Source organism: Saccostrea cucullata, unplaced genomic scaffold, assembly GCF_032062105.1.
Source record: "Saccostrea cucullata isolate Sc308-1 unplaced genomic scaffold, CSIRO_AGI_Scuc_v1 ctg9310, whole genome shotgun sequence".
Lineage (NCBI taxonomy): Eukaryota > Metazoa > Mollusca > Bivalvia > Ostreida > Ostreidae > Saccostrea > Saccostrea cuccullata.
In genome coordinates, this window is record NW_026931700.1 from 28156 (window position 1) to 43099 (window position 14944).

General features: G+C 32.9%; 1 protein-coding gene and 1 long non-coding RNA gene across 2 annotated transcripts; both read right to left on the reverse strand.

Moving 5' to 3' along the window:
• Positions 1–775: 775 nt before the first annotated feature.
• Positions 776–5745, reverse strand: LOC134233316 (sushi, von Willebrand factor type A, EGF and pentraxin domain-containing protein 1-like). Its single transcript, XM_062715286.1, has 7 exons — positions 5365–5745; positions 5077–5164; positions 4766–4939; positions 4106–4273; positions 3102–3278; positions 2244–2453; positions 776–1468 (listed from the first exon to the last, which is right to left on the reverse strand). The coding sequence occupies exons 1-7, from the start codon at positions 5668–5670 to the stop codon at positions 1254–1256; spliced, it is 1338 nt and encodes a 445-aa protein (XP_062571270.1). The 5' UTR covers positions 5671–5745; the 3' UTR covers positions 776–1253.
• Positions 5746–11261: 5516 nt separating this feature from the next.
• LOC134233318 (uncharacterized) lies at positions 11262–13727 on the reverse strand. Its single transcript, XR_009984974.1, has 2 exons — positions 13642–13727; positions 11262–11617 (listed from the first exon to the last, which is right to left on the reverse strand). It is a non-coding gene; the product is annotated as an uncharacterized LOC134233318 (long non-coding RNA).
• Positions 13728–14944: the final 1217 nt, after the last annotated feature.

Genomic DNA, 14944 nt, shown 5'->3' on the forward strand with positions numbered 1-14944 from the left:
CAATTTTGACATTCCTATAAAAAAGAAATGGAGGTAAATCTATCATGGATAGTTTTAGGTTGTCTAACAAACAGTTGGTCAATAAGATCAAGCCATTCTACACCATCTATGTGGTCTTCTATAGTTAGAATAATACTATCTTTAACATTTAAACCTACCCTAAACCAGGTTTAGGTTTACCTTAATATCTGAGAAGAGCTCACCCCTGAGAAGCAGGTGTGAAACAGATTTTAAAAATGTGAGTCCTTCTTACAGCTAAACCTAGTTTAAACATAGGTGTGAATATGGGCAATTGTTACACAAAAACGGAATGGGCTATTGATGAAGTACAGTCAATTCTCGAATTATCGCCATTCGATTCATCGCCATTTTCGCAATACCGCCATGATTTCCCAAGAACGTTTTTCCTGCTATATAAAATTCTCTTTATAACGCCAAATTCGCATACCGCCATCCGCCACCCTGTTTTCACAACAAACGTCCATTTTTAAGTGTCAATTATCTCGATATACCGCTACAGGTGCATGTGGTCAGTGAAGCGCGGCTAATTAGTTGACACTATTCCTGTTGTAAAGCATGCAAACGCAGACAAGGTACATGCAATTAAGTAATTAAACAAGAATTAAATAAACAATAATTTTAACATGAACTGTTGTAATAATTTTGTTTTCTGTTTAATATAATCATTTAGTCACAGCTTCGCCACGAAAGCGGTCGTTGTTAAAGTACGCCGATATAATGATATTATTTTGATAATCTCTGCTTTAAACTGTGCAAAGTTTGCTGGAAAAAATAATCATACGGTATAAATTGTGAACGTTCCATCAACAATGATACCATGAACAATGAACATATTCAAGAATTCATTTTACTTATTATGGGCAATAAATCACGACGATCGACCCAGTATGTTTTTTTTTTCAATATCGAACGTGCAGATTTACATTCATATACAAATATTTGTCTTTATTTCATAATTGCACATTTTGTTTTAGCGAAATTGTACATTAAAAAAATTACTTGAAGTATTTTCAATCAGAAATATGTTTTTATATACATGTACATGTAACAATAAGAATAGAAACGCTAAATGGTATCTCTAAGAACAATAACTCTTCTTCTTGTTTTCTAAAAGATGGGAAATTCAATTCATCGCCAAATTCGTTATACCGCCATGATTTCTAAATTACAAAGGGTGGCGGTTTATCGAGAATTAATTGTACATATACTTTTTACAACATGTTACTCTGTTTTTAGTATATAGCAGCCTCACAAATGTATGCAAATTTCCTGGTACATACGAGGTCATTCCATTTATAAGAACCCGCCGACGAAACCGCTAGACAGTTGCCGCTGCGATCTGGTTGTCCATTCATCCAATTGTCTTTGCTAAGTTCACCATTACTGAATCCATAGCAGGTTCCGTGTACACCGTATCTCCCATTTACCCAAAAATAAAGAGTCTTATCTGGTGAAAAAGTCGAATAAGTATTCATTAAACGTATATACTACATAAAATCCATGAGTATTGATATATAATCACTTTTAATTGCAGAATTTTATTTTACCATCGACTGAAAAATGCTATGCAAATCCATTTGCTCGCGAAAATTTCATTTTGTTAAAGATCATACAGATCAACAAAACTCAAAAAATATCATCTTACAGATAAATAAATACCTAAAAAGTTTCTCATGAAAATTGGGTATAAAGTCGTACGCGTCTATTTGTAGAACGTCAAAGTGCTTAAAGGACACCAGGCTGGTCATAGTTAAAAGGTTGACAAATAAAGCTGTGTAATCTTTTTTTAGTAGACAATTCACTGACAGGAAAACAAGAAGACAAATTCATTGCAGATCTTGTATGATACAAATAACTGATTTCAATTCGTTATCAGAAAGAAACATCTCTATATTATAGAGAAGGTCTATCACTCTTCAATTTTTCTTCATACAGGACTTGGTCTGTCTTATAGCGTACACTATTTCATTGGCAGATTGTTAATGTGCTCCAAATACAGTAACTGCCATCAGTGGGAAAATTAATGAAAACTTTTAATAAATTAATAATTATTACATGTACGTTTAAAAGGTACGTGTGATATCTAGCGATCTAAAAATGACTTAGATAATAATCAATTAATGTAAATGATTAGGAACGGTGATCTTGACAAGAGTTTACTAGTTTCTGATTGGTGAATTCTAGCCCCTGCTCATACAAACTACACAATGAAAAAATCTTACTAGGCATTCCAAAGCCGTCTATTAAGGCCGAGCTCACTCTGTTCCTTTTAAGGTTCGAGTTGATTATGAGTAGTCTCCCGTTTATGGAACTCGTCTCGCAATCTGCCATGGCCTCATCGTAAGTCTTCGTATTTGTAAACACCCGCCAACACAACTGGATGTACTCCCCCTTTCTCTGCTCTTCCTCGATATAGTCATTAGTGCAGATAGCTTCAAAATATTATCAAAAAGTATCTTTTGCAAATGCTATAAAAACTTACTGTTATAAATTTTATACACGTAATACTAAATGATCCAAATTAAAAAAAGTATCAGTATGTGATTTGTATTTTTTTAGATAGAAAGGATCGAGTTTAACAATGAATACTCATTTGATAAATTGCATATTGATATAAATCCCATTCAAGAATTTTTTGCTCATATAGAGAAATTATCATATACTGTAGATCACTAAATTTTTGCAACACCTTATTTTCGCGAGATAGTTATTGACTCTTTATTAGCGAGACATAATTTACACGAATTGTTGTTTTTCCTCTGTATAATCGTCAGGAATGCTTTTAAACGCGAGAATGAAATTTTCGCGAGCTCTTTGTCTCGCATAATTACGCGAAAATTAAGTTCCCGCGAATAAAACGTGATTTACAGTACCGCTGAAGGTCTTCAAAGTAAGACAGTTACTCGCTACTTAGCTAAGGTAATTAAGGAGTAAGGGATCTTTATAGTCCCATTATTCATATCGTGAAATTTTCATTTGTAACGAGCGCTTGGCAAAGAAACAAGTTTCTTTATAAAGACAGCACTTGTATAATTTTATTAATATAAAATATAGAAAAAGACACTTGTACATTGTTTTACCTTTGCATCGTCCATGTATGTGCCAGTTTCCATCATCCTGACATACCGAACTCGGGTTTCCCTGGTATCCTTCATTACATTTGTAGTCTGCCATTGCACCACAAAAATTATCGTAGCCAGAGGTAAGAACTGCATTGGAAATAGTAGGAGGCTCACTGTTACACGTGACTAACATGTCTGGAAAAATCCAATAGAAAGTAAATGTGTTTGCAACACCATGCAACCCCTTCTTCCTTACTATATTTCCCGTAATTATATTTGTGGTCACCACTTTAGAATGTATATAAATGAGTTGGAATGTACTTATTTAAAAAAATAAAAGTTAAGTCAAAGATAATTTCTGGAAAAAAAATGCATAAAGAACAAGGTAGTGGGCTCAAAAATCAAAGCACATTTGATAAAACGTCATCTCACAGGTAATACCCCTTTCAAGTATGAATGCCCAATCCTCTCTAATCAGAAGTTATAACAAATTTTCATTTTTTGAATAATAAGTCAATTTGTAAGGTTAAAGATGCAAGTAAAAAGTACTAAAATAATTGGAAAGGGAAACATTTGACATTTATGACATTTGACAGCGTTACCTTATCCTCATTCAATTATTATATGTATGATCGAGGTTTGAGTTATGCTAAAAAAAATGAAAAGTGTGTCTAATTATCGTGCCAAGAACACGAAGTCAAAAATCATAGTATAGTTGGAAAGGGTTTGTCATTTTATAAATTCAAGTAGAAAATAATTCATTTCAATTTGAAACTAAATAGAACACAAATGGAAAAAATTACCATGTGTATAAAATACAAAGAGGAAAATAATAGAACACAACTGGAATCCTATAGTATTCTAAAGGAAAATTTAAGATAGTATACAAATAACAAGTGGGCCTTAACGGTTACCTGCGTATAAAGCGCAATTTTTTTTTCTGATAAAATTTCTTTTGTCACAGGTTTACTAATTTTTGATAACAAAAGAAATAGCACTTATTGCTGTATTTCAGTACTTACCCCTACAATAACCCTGGATTGGAGTCCACGTTTCATTTGCGAGGCAGCTGATAGAAATATCTCCGACATTCTCATAACATGGATTGCATGAATACGTTACGACGGCATTGAATGCCCGATTTTTATCTTTTGTGTTTGCATTTTGCAACTCTGGAATATGGCTGCACCCTTCAATAATAAAATCAAATAATACTTAAAATCAAATGATGCTTTGCTACTTTTAATAAATTTGTTGACGAAACATAATTATAGATTCTCTGGTTGATAAGTAATTTAATTGATTTTTCACTTGTTTTTTAAATTTTTTTGAATTGATTTTTCAATCGTGTTATTTTCTCTTTGATTTGCATAATTTATTGTAATGTATAAGGAGAAGATCTTAGTAAATTGTTTAGAATGTTTCCAATCCTTTTGACGACCTCAATAAAATATTTTCGAAACAAATGAAGCTTTAAGAAATTATTCTGCATAGTAGTGACATCTCTATGTATATCTATTAAGTTTCAAAAATGCAGTAAATAGAAATACTAGTACTAGTATTTCTGCATGAACTGTAATTTTTCGTTTTCGATCGAACTTTTTCCTAGCAGAGAAGTAGATATAAAGAAATTTAAATTTCAAGAGATGAACACTTAGTCGGTTTTTTGCACTTCGACCTACGTAAGCAGCGTCCAAGCTGTGGTGTCCACTGGCCATTGGTAGAACAGGTTATAGTTAGTGGACCGTCTACCGCAAAGCCTTTATCACAAGAGTAGGTGACGTCAGCGCCAATCGCTGTATTGTCCTGATCTTTGTCTTTCTTACCTTTCTCAAGCGAAGGAAAAGCTCCGCAGTCTATAAAATAAACAGGACCGGAGAAATAAACAAGTAAAATAAATACTATACAAAAAAAAAAAGAATTTTAAGTATTAGTATTTTGAATCTGTAACAAGTCCTGTCTGAAAGTTGAAATTGTCAAAACTCGTACACACCTAAGGCGACACATGTAGCCGCACCAGACGTGGACTTCATACATTTATGTCTTGGAGGACATGACAGATCACAAGAGTTCAAACAATCCTGAAAAGTGTTACATATATCCATACATATATACAGAAATGCATGTACACGAAGTCATGATGCTGCGAAATATATTTTTATAGAAGGTTTAGGGTAATTCCAATTTTATATTCTTTTTTTGCATAATTTTTACATACTGATAATCATAAAAGCTGTAGAGCTTTATTCTATGTAATCCATGCTATCCCACCTTCTCATACCTTGCATACGATCTGTAGCTGGCTCTTGGTCACAGAAACATACTGCTTTGCACTCTCTGTGACGGAGTCCTCTTTGTTCAGGTAACATATTAAATGTTCCATGTTGTAATTAACAGACAGACAGTCCGTGTGAGCGAGGCACTCAGCAGAACACATGTTTAAACCAATCCCAGGGATCTGATACAGTACATCAGTCACTATTCTCATGCCCTGCTCAAATTTAACATGTGGTGTGCATCCTAATGCCAGTTTAAAATACATGACAAGAAAGTGCAGAAATATGGTGATATTGAAAAAGATGCACATTTTCGGTCGGTAGCAATTCAAGCCCTCTTTTATATATATTGTATATACGAGATCTCAGCAATTTATTTCTTTTTGTATAAATGAACAATATTTAAAAAAAAAAAAGGAATCAGAGGATAACCTTCAATAATTTATTGATTGGAATCCTAATTATTTTAATAATTATAAATATATGCTCTTTTACCGTTTTATTGATTTATTTACAATTAATGAGAAATAAATATTTGCAATCAACCTTATCATTACTGAATTAATTGTGTTAGGTCAAGTAAAATTTGTCTTAGTACAAATTTTTAAATACAAAAATGATATGCTAGCTTATTATTCTATTCATTAGCACCTTAATTAAATGCCTATCTTTACATGTACCATATGTTTCATGTTTACAAATTTTACCTGAAAAAGACGTTAATGACAATCTTATAACCAAGATTTGTGATAAATGTGATGACTCAAGCTTTTCAACTTCCCTTACTTATTCAGCAAGATACCTTCCTCACCTGCATACGGGGTTTAGATTTCTCACTTTATTCGATACGCAGGAGCATGCACAACGTACGTGTATCAATTTCTAAAACGTGGTAAATTATTGACAAAGAAGACGCTGAAACAAGAATATCAGCAGTCTCGTTTAAAGTCATCAATTCGTAAGTTCTACAATGAACTTGTCAGCAAATAAAATTTACAATGAAATCAAATGTGACTTACATTTTTCATAGATATTCTTAGGCCATTATTTACACACTGAATTGTCAATGGATATTTACGGTGTTTCCCGATCATGACAACGAGCTCACGGCGGGTGTAACCGTTCGGCAGGGGATGCTCACTCCTCCATGGCACCTGATCCCACCTCAGATGATTAAGATGTCATGTGTCTGCTCTGCTCCAATTTTGTAATATTTAACGGACTTTTGAGCTTAATTATTCTTTGTTATCTCCATACTTGTACATACGCAACACCAAATGAACACTTTGACTGCACACTAAATATTTTTCATTGTCTTGATAATATACACAAGTATTTTCCTTTTTTCCAAGATTGAAACATTGTCACGGCTGTATCCTTGGACATAACCTTGCACCTTTAATTTGACCCTTTGACCTTGGAGTATGAACAACATTTTAAAAAATACTTTAACATTGGTCACAACATTTTAATGGTTAGGGGGTTGGGCTTTCATATATATCACAAGAATATTCTTTTGAATATTTTGAACCATGTGATATTTACAATGTTTTATGACATTTGTCAATGACCACAATATCAGGCCATTTATAACCTCGTTGTTATTTTAGAGGATTTCTTTCCCTCGTTTACAAATTTACACACCATGCGATTGGCATTTCTGCATAATTCTTACGTAATGAAGGCACAATATTATATATTTCATCAGAAATCTTTCATTAGACTTTTTTGCTTAAGAACCCTCTCTACACTGCACACTAGGGACTTTTGATTCTAAAGTATTTCTCTGCAGTTAAAGTGATATGTCACTACATCTTAATCTTAAAAAATTTAAATTCACAGTATATTACACAATATGTAATCAATTCAAGTATTCTTAGCATTTCAAAAGTCCCAGATAAATAAATTGAACGTGTTATTTACATGTATTTTCTCCTTGGAAGTAAACAACAGTGATTTCAATTAACTGATACTGTGTTGTGCTTGATTATTTTTTCTTGGGGCAAATGCCACGTATACCATATATCGAAAATTAAATCTATAATCTCAATATTAACACCTTTATAGAATACATTTTTCTCAATGTCCAAAAAACATTTTACACTGGTGTAGAGAGGGTCCTTAACTGTATTTTATGATGAAATATGGATTATTATCATTATTATTATGGATTAAATAGAAGCAGAGCAAACAGAGACCTCTTAAACATTAAAAGTTGAAGCAGATGTCATGGAGGAGAAAACTCCCCTGTTAACAGGTCAATCCTGTCATGTGCTCCTTGACATGATCAAGATAACGAAAATACCATCAGACAATTCAGTATGAAAACAATGGCATCTGGTATGAAAACTTGAACCATTAATTTGACAAAAAGTGTTTTGAAAAAATCCACACAAAGTTAAGTAAACATAGCAACAACGTTTTTTTTTGTACCATATATACCGTATATTGGAATGAGTGGCGAATCTTACGTCCTTATTTAACCAAATAATCAAACATTATCTAAGGTTGCGGAGTCTAAAACAGTCAAACTTAAACAATAAATAGGTACAGTGTACTGTATTATCTTATTAAAAATAATTTTCATAAGAAGCTGTTGGTAATAGACAAGGTTTTGTGTTATCTTCCCTTCTCCTATGCATCTGATCCCGCCTCTGGAATTTCCTTGAGCCCTTGTATATTCCCTCTTCAAACAAGCGGTATTGAGATTGATCAAAGTTTATCAATCTTATTAAAATCAAACCTTCCACAAGCTCCTTTTATTTTGGTGATCGTGTGACCATCATATAATTTGGCTAGTGGAAGGTTTGATTTTAATCAGTCTACGAACTTTGTTTTCCCCCTTATCATAATTATTCTTCATTTTAATTACAAAATAAGAACTTACATTTGATTTGTTTGTGATATATTTTAAAAACATTGGACAGAAAATTTGTTGAACAAAATGGCTCCTAGTCCATATGAAGAATTTTAGCTTGTTCCACAGCAGGCTTTGTACATGGCTTGACACATATCATAACAACTGTATCTTCTTTGACGCAGTTTGGCATCATTGACGTCACGTTTACCGATGTTGTTGATGATATTTGATATGGTGTTGTAGCAGTTGTTAATACACGTAGAACTGGTGGTGTAGCAACGACTGGGACAGGTGGACTCCGTTGATAGAACAATGGTAAAAATGGAAGCAGCCAGAAACAGATGAACGAAATTTGAATTGTTCATAGTGTCGGATGGGTATAATTGAAACTGTAAAAACAAGGGGGGAATGTTAAAATATATATGAATAAATAAAATTGGGCTCTAAATATGAATGAAAAAAAATGATTCTGCGGAACCTCCCAAATCCTTATTTCCCTTGATCAATGAATTCAAGATATTAATTATCAATAATAAAAGAGTTAGTTAAATGGACTAGCAATAAATTGAAAACATTTCAAGTCCACAAATTCTTGTATTAGAGTAAAATTTATATGAGTATTCTTCAAAATATTATGTACTTGATACTTCGAGTATATAATATCCTTAAAGCAATATGAGCTGCATTTTTAATAATTTTATTTGCTGTTAAAACGTGCTATTATGAAAAAGTTGCTTGTAATTTAAACATTTATGATCAATTAGACAAAAACAAAGTTTTTTTTTTCAGAAGTAAGACTTCTGAACAGGGTAATGTGTAGTATTATATAAGAAGTCAATATTGTACAGGATGACAATAATGTAATTTTGCTTCAATCAAAGCTTATAAATACCGGTAGTTCATCCATCACAAATATGAACAACAGAAGTTTATAAATGTTATTTTTGCTGTCAATGAAATACCCAGTAGTCATAATTACAATTTTGCAACAAAAATTCCGACTTCAAATTTGCAGCTACCGGTCACGGTAGCCTAGTGGTAGAGCGTTCGCTTCGTGATCGGGAGGCCCGGGTTCGATTCTCGATCGCGGCGCCGCGTCATACCTAAGACGTAAACATAGGTAGTGACTGTTCCTTCGCCAAGCGCTCGGCACTAGAAGTGAAAGTCACGGGTCTTTCGGATATGACCTTAAAAACGTAGGTCCCGTGTCACGGTGGGCGTTGGCACGATAAAGAACCCTCCCTGCTCAATGGCCCTGAGTGCCGAGTATAGGTCTAAATTTGAAGCCCTTCACCGGCATCGGTGACGTCTCCATATGAGTGAAAATTCTCAAGAGGGACGTTAAACAATATACAATCAATCAATCAATCAAATTTGCAGCTCACATTGCTTTAAAAAAAACCCTCATTTTTTCGATTCATATGTTTGCATTACGTTAACAAAAACTTATTTTATGCAGGACTTTTTCTTATATCAAATGCCTGATTGTTGCATAATTTCAGCTGTTTGGTTGTTTTGATTTATAAATATATATGTAATGTTTAACAATTACTCTAAATATGATTGATTTGCAAACAACTGTCTTTACCTTTGAATATCTGTTTATGAATTTTCTCTCCTGTCTTCAGAGTGAATATAGAGTTTTAAAAGGACGTGCTTATATACTATTTAAGAGGGATCATTGCGACATTAAAATTCGTCATACATATTATCTTTAGGATATTCCGCACTTCGTTACTGATAAAGAATTACTGAGATAAACAGGAAATGCAATCCTTATTCCGCGGTATTTGAGTGCAATATTCGATCAGAGTAAGAAATGTTCTGTTATATTCTGTTTATTTCGCTATTCATAATATGATCACAATTTTATTTTTCATTTGCTGATAGGAATTCGAGACAGGTTACTCTAAAATTATAGAAAGAATGGTCAAGGTCATCTTTTGTTATTGAAAACCAAAAGGTGTATCCATCCCATCGAATCGTTAAAATAGGACAGTGGCTAAGATATAGTCCGATTAGAAGGTTCCAATATCACTATGTGATTTATTCTGATCCAATTTAAACGAGAATGCTGATATTCTTGTTTCATCAACTTGCTTGTCTTCGTTTTAGAAATCCTTTAAACGTAGAGCATGCTCTTGTGTATCGAATAAATTGAGAGATACAATTTTTTTTAAAAAGGACAAAAAGATGACTGAAAGAATGAGCAACTCTTGTTGGTCATCATTTGAGAAAACATGCATAAATCTTCAAGGAATAATGTTCTATTAAGGAATCACTGTCTAGTTAGCATAGTATGCCAGGGCATCAACAATAGTGGGAAACATGGGATAATTTGCATAACTTATGCAGAAATTATCCCATGTTTCTCATTATTGTTGATGTCCCTGGCATACTATACTAACTAGACAGTGATTCCTTATATTTCCATTTCATTGTGAAATAAAATTGTAGATTTAGACTTTAAAAATGTAGACATAGAGTTAAATTACACGAGGACTCCCTTCCCAATTTCAATAATCCTCGCCCACTGACGTCAAACACAACGGCAGCCGCACGAGATTTTCATGCATATTTGGCCTCCATAGCGTCAGACTCAGAGACAGTTGCGCACGAGATATGCATGCATATTAGGCCTTTTAGCTCCTGACCTATTGACCTGCCTAATTTACATTCTGGTAGAATTATCAAGAAATTAAATCCGCTCACTTTCAAAGAGTTATCACAGAGAGAAAAATTAGAAATGGAAATATATAGTAATAATTGCTGCATATAGATCGTCCTTCTAGTCTGGTATTGTTTAAAAACGCAATGTACGGAGTACCTGGAAAAAGCATTCTATAAAGCTATGCTTTCAATTCTGTAAGAAAACTACATTTCCTTACTTGATCCTATCATTAGTCAAACCAGTGTTATGACCAAATGTTTGGTTCTCTTTATAAATTCTTTCTGTTGATTTAACTTTCAATAATAATCTACTCGTCGTTTCACTAATAGACATACCAGTACTGAAAACCAGAAATAAAACTCAACCCATCATACATAAACTTATGTTTTAATAAAAACTTTAAAATAGCTCTTAGACAATGTAATGACCAAAAGACCACTACAATAATGGCAAAATTTCAGTTCCTTTAGTTTGTTCCACAGCAGGCTTTGTACATGGCTTGACACATGTCATAACAACTTGATCTTCTTTGACGCAGTTTGGCATCATTGACGTCACGTTTACCGATGTTGTTGATGATATTCGATAAGGTGTTGTAGCAGTTGTTGCTACACGTAGAAAGGGCGGTGTAGCAACGACTTGGACAGGTGGATGAAACAGTTGAAAACAAAAAGGCAACCAAGAAAACGAGAATGACGTTGTTCGCCTTCATGCTGTCAGAAGGGTCCTTAAATATAATTTGTAAATATCAAAGATACACTGATCCGTTCCAATCAGATAATGAAACATACAATAACATATTTTTTTGAAATTTGTACTTAATATGATTTTATTGTGCAGTGGTCTTTGCCATTTAAATAAAAATATTGCGCGTTTGTATACATGTCCATGTACATTGTATGAACCTCCATCAAAATGGTCGTCGCATATAAAATTTCTTTTGCTTTTAAGGAACAAGGTCCTCGTGACTCAGAACAGAGAAAGTATTCAGTAATATAGAAAGGGTTGTCAGTAAGTTAGGATTCTCCCAATTTTATAGATAGAATGGCGGGGTTCGTAAGTGTTTTTCTATGGAAACTCCTATGGCAAATGCAATAAGTTTAATGGAGCTAGGTTCTGTAAAAGACTCGATGATATTTTTCAGTGCTATGTTCCTATAAAGGGGGCGATGCGGATAAGAGATGGGTTTAAGGAATGAAGTTTATTTTAACTTATGTAATACATTGATATAACATAACTTGGGTCAGTTTACACTTTATAAACTGTGAAGCGGTTTATAAAAAAGCGTAAACTGTCCCAAGTTATGTTATATCATATAACATGAGTTGAAATAAGCTTCATTCCTTACCATTTAATTGCACTGTAGACAATGAGACAATTTTTCCCCAAGAAAAGGCTTCAAACTGAGCATATTCAAAAAATAATATAAGTGGAGTAATACGTTTTTGACGTACGTAATTCATTGTGACATAGGCAACTTACGTTAAACGAAATGGATTTCATCTTTTATCCAATCAAATGACGACTTACAACTAAAATTGAATTATTTGAATTACTGAAATATTTACATGTATAAATAAAATTCACTGATTCTTAACTACAGTGAGCTGTTTACACCATCTATTATTTATGCGTCTCCACTACAAAGAGATATTTGGTATTTTTGGTATATTGGTGTAGCAAAACGTACATGAGCACTGTCATTCTTTAGTCAACATTAATGGCAACACATCTCATTCTTACACTGAATATTTCACATATATTCCATAGTGCCAATATGCACCTCCTATTTTTAAAAATCTTTTTCCTATTTATGATCGAAGAATTTTTGGGGATTCCAATAGCAAAACATTTAATTGACACCGCTATTATATTTGGATAAAGGGAAAACCTCCTGAAAGCATTACTCTCATTAACTCCTAATTTAAACTTAAGGACAGATGATACAAACAAATTTTTTCTTTGAAAAAGATCAAATATCATGTCACAAGTTTAGAAAAGTGGATGGTTCTTAGAATTTTTTCTCCGAAGAACTGGAATATGAAAAAGACTTAGAAAATATTAGTAATATTCAATGAAAAAAACAAATATAGACAAATCACATTCAGTAAAGGTTTACAGGTGAAAATAAATTTCAGAATATGTTATCTTGGCGCTAAAAGTGTAATATAAACTTAAGAAAAATATACCGAGCCAGGTGAATTTTATTAGAAAAAGCTAAATGGTAAAAATCAGCCTATGTGATATTGCCAATTTTTTGTCATTTCGATCTTCCTCTTAAAATTCACCTGGCTTGGTATATTTTTCTAAGGTTTATATTACACTTTTAGCGCCAGGATAACATATTCTGAAATTTATTTTCACCTGTAAACCTTTACTGAATGTGATTTGTCTATATTTGTTTTTTCATTGAAATATTACTAATATTTTCCAAATAAATTTCATATTCCAGTTCTTAGGAGAAAAAAATTCTAAGAACCATCCACTTTTCTAAACTTGTGACATGATATTTAATCTTTTTCAAAGAAAAAATTTGTTTGTATCATCTGTCCTTAAAGTAAATAGAATCTCCATTTCATATTGCAATAAATTGAAATTTACCATTATACTAGTACATGTGTATACGGGTTCGAGATATCATTTCATGGACAGTTAACACTCTACACCATAGTTACAGATAACAAATAGTAAATGTACGAATAAAAATTAATTTGTCGGAAATTGAATTATTACATTTAAAATCTTACTTACTCTGTGGTTTATATTTGTCGGAATTTGTTGTGCAATATTAATCAGAAAGTTGAACTTATATAGTTAAATTCTGTACAATGCTGTCTACCATATGTTGCAGACATTTTACTGATTGTATCCTGGTATCTGTGAAATTTTTACACGAATCAAATTAGTGACAACGCAATCTGTTGATCAATTACATTGAATTAGACACTTTAAAAAAATCGGATCGTTTGTATCTAAACCTATTCTTTATGATGAATAACAATAAAATTACACAGATCATCAAAAAGCTTATTTTGTTTCTAAAATAATTTTTGAAAATCATGTTCACCGGTACCTACATGTAAGCTTTCCAGACAATATAATTAGTTTAACTTTTTAGCCACCTAAGACAAAATAGGGAACTTCTTTACATTACCAAAAACTGATCGTTGCAGACCTGTTTACCCATATTGTTGTCTCTCAGTATTTTTTTATCTATAGATTTGTCCGTGAGATTTGGCATTTGCCAGTAAGATTTCACTTTCCATTAATTTTACATATATAAAATAAATGGAGAACAACTGCTTTTCTGAGTACTAAAACATGGTTTAATAACATAACTTTGATATTGAATACTGTTCGTTATCTCCATATCCTTCTTGATCATTTTATACCATGGCGTTTTGGCAAACCGACATAACTGAATATGAATTTTTTAGTGATTAAAAAAGCATGAAACTGAGATAGATCATACCGAAAACTAACTTATCAATTCTAAACAAGTGTATCTCTTATTTCCGTACAAGTTTACATAATAGCAAAATGTGAGACGTATTTTGGACTAAAAATCCGTACAAAATACGGGAAATCGTGAGAGTAAACACGTCTGTAGTTGATTTTTAAAACAAAATTAAAAGCTGTAAAATGGCAAACCCAGGGGCAGTATTCGTAGGAAGCAGCTGCTTGTGAGAGCAGTCAGTCCACAGCTACATGGATCGTTTTGAACAGTGTATAAGCCATGCCAAGACATCTTATAGCAAGTTAATTAAGATAATCTCACAAGCAAGACAACCAAGCTGAGCCACATAAAAACAAAAAAAACTTAAGAAACGGCGGCTTAAACTTAAGCAGTGCGTGCCCCTTGTGACGAAGTTGTCAGTAAAGCTCCTCATAATTGCAATGAAGGGAAGAAAGGTAGATCGTGGGTATAAAGCTATGGCACGCCAAATTCACAAATGAGGTAAACATAGTTTCACAGTCGATAAACTATGTTTGTCGGTTGTAAACTATAGTTTACGGATTGTAAACTTTAGTTTACAACGTTAATCCACATTTT

Bases quoted from the DNA above. Each gene is read 5' to 3' on its own strand.
- LOC134233316 (XM_062715286.1), bottom strand. From the start codon at position 5,670: ATGTGCATCTTTTTCAATATCACCATATTTCTGCACTTTCTTGTCATG. The intron at 5,165-5,364 runs GTATGAGAAGGT...AACACTTTTCAG, and splicing joins AGCTACAGATCGTATGCAAG to GATTGTTTGAACTCTTGTGA. The intron at 4,940-5,076 runs GTGTGTACGAGT...TTTATTTTATAG, and splicing joins GGCTACATGTGTCGCCTTAG to ACTGCGGAGCTTTTCCTTCG.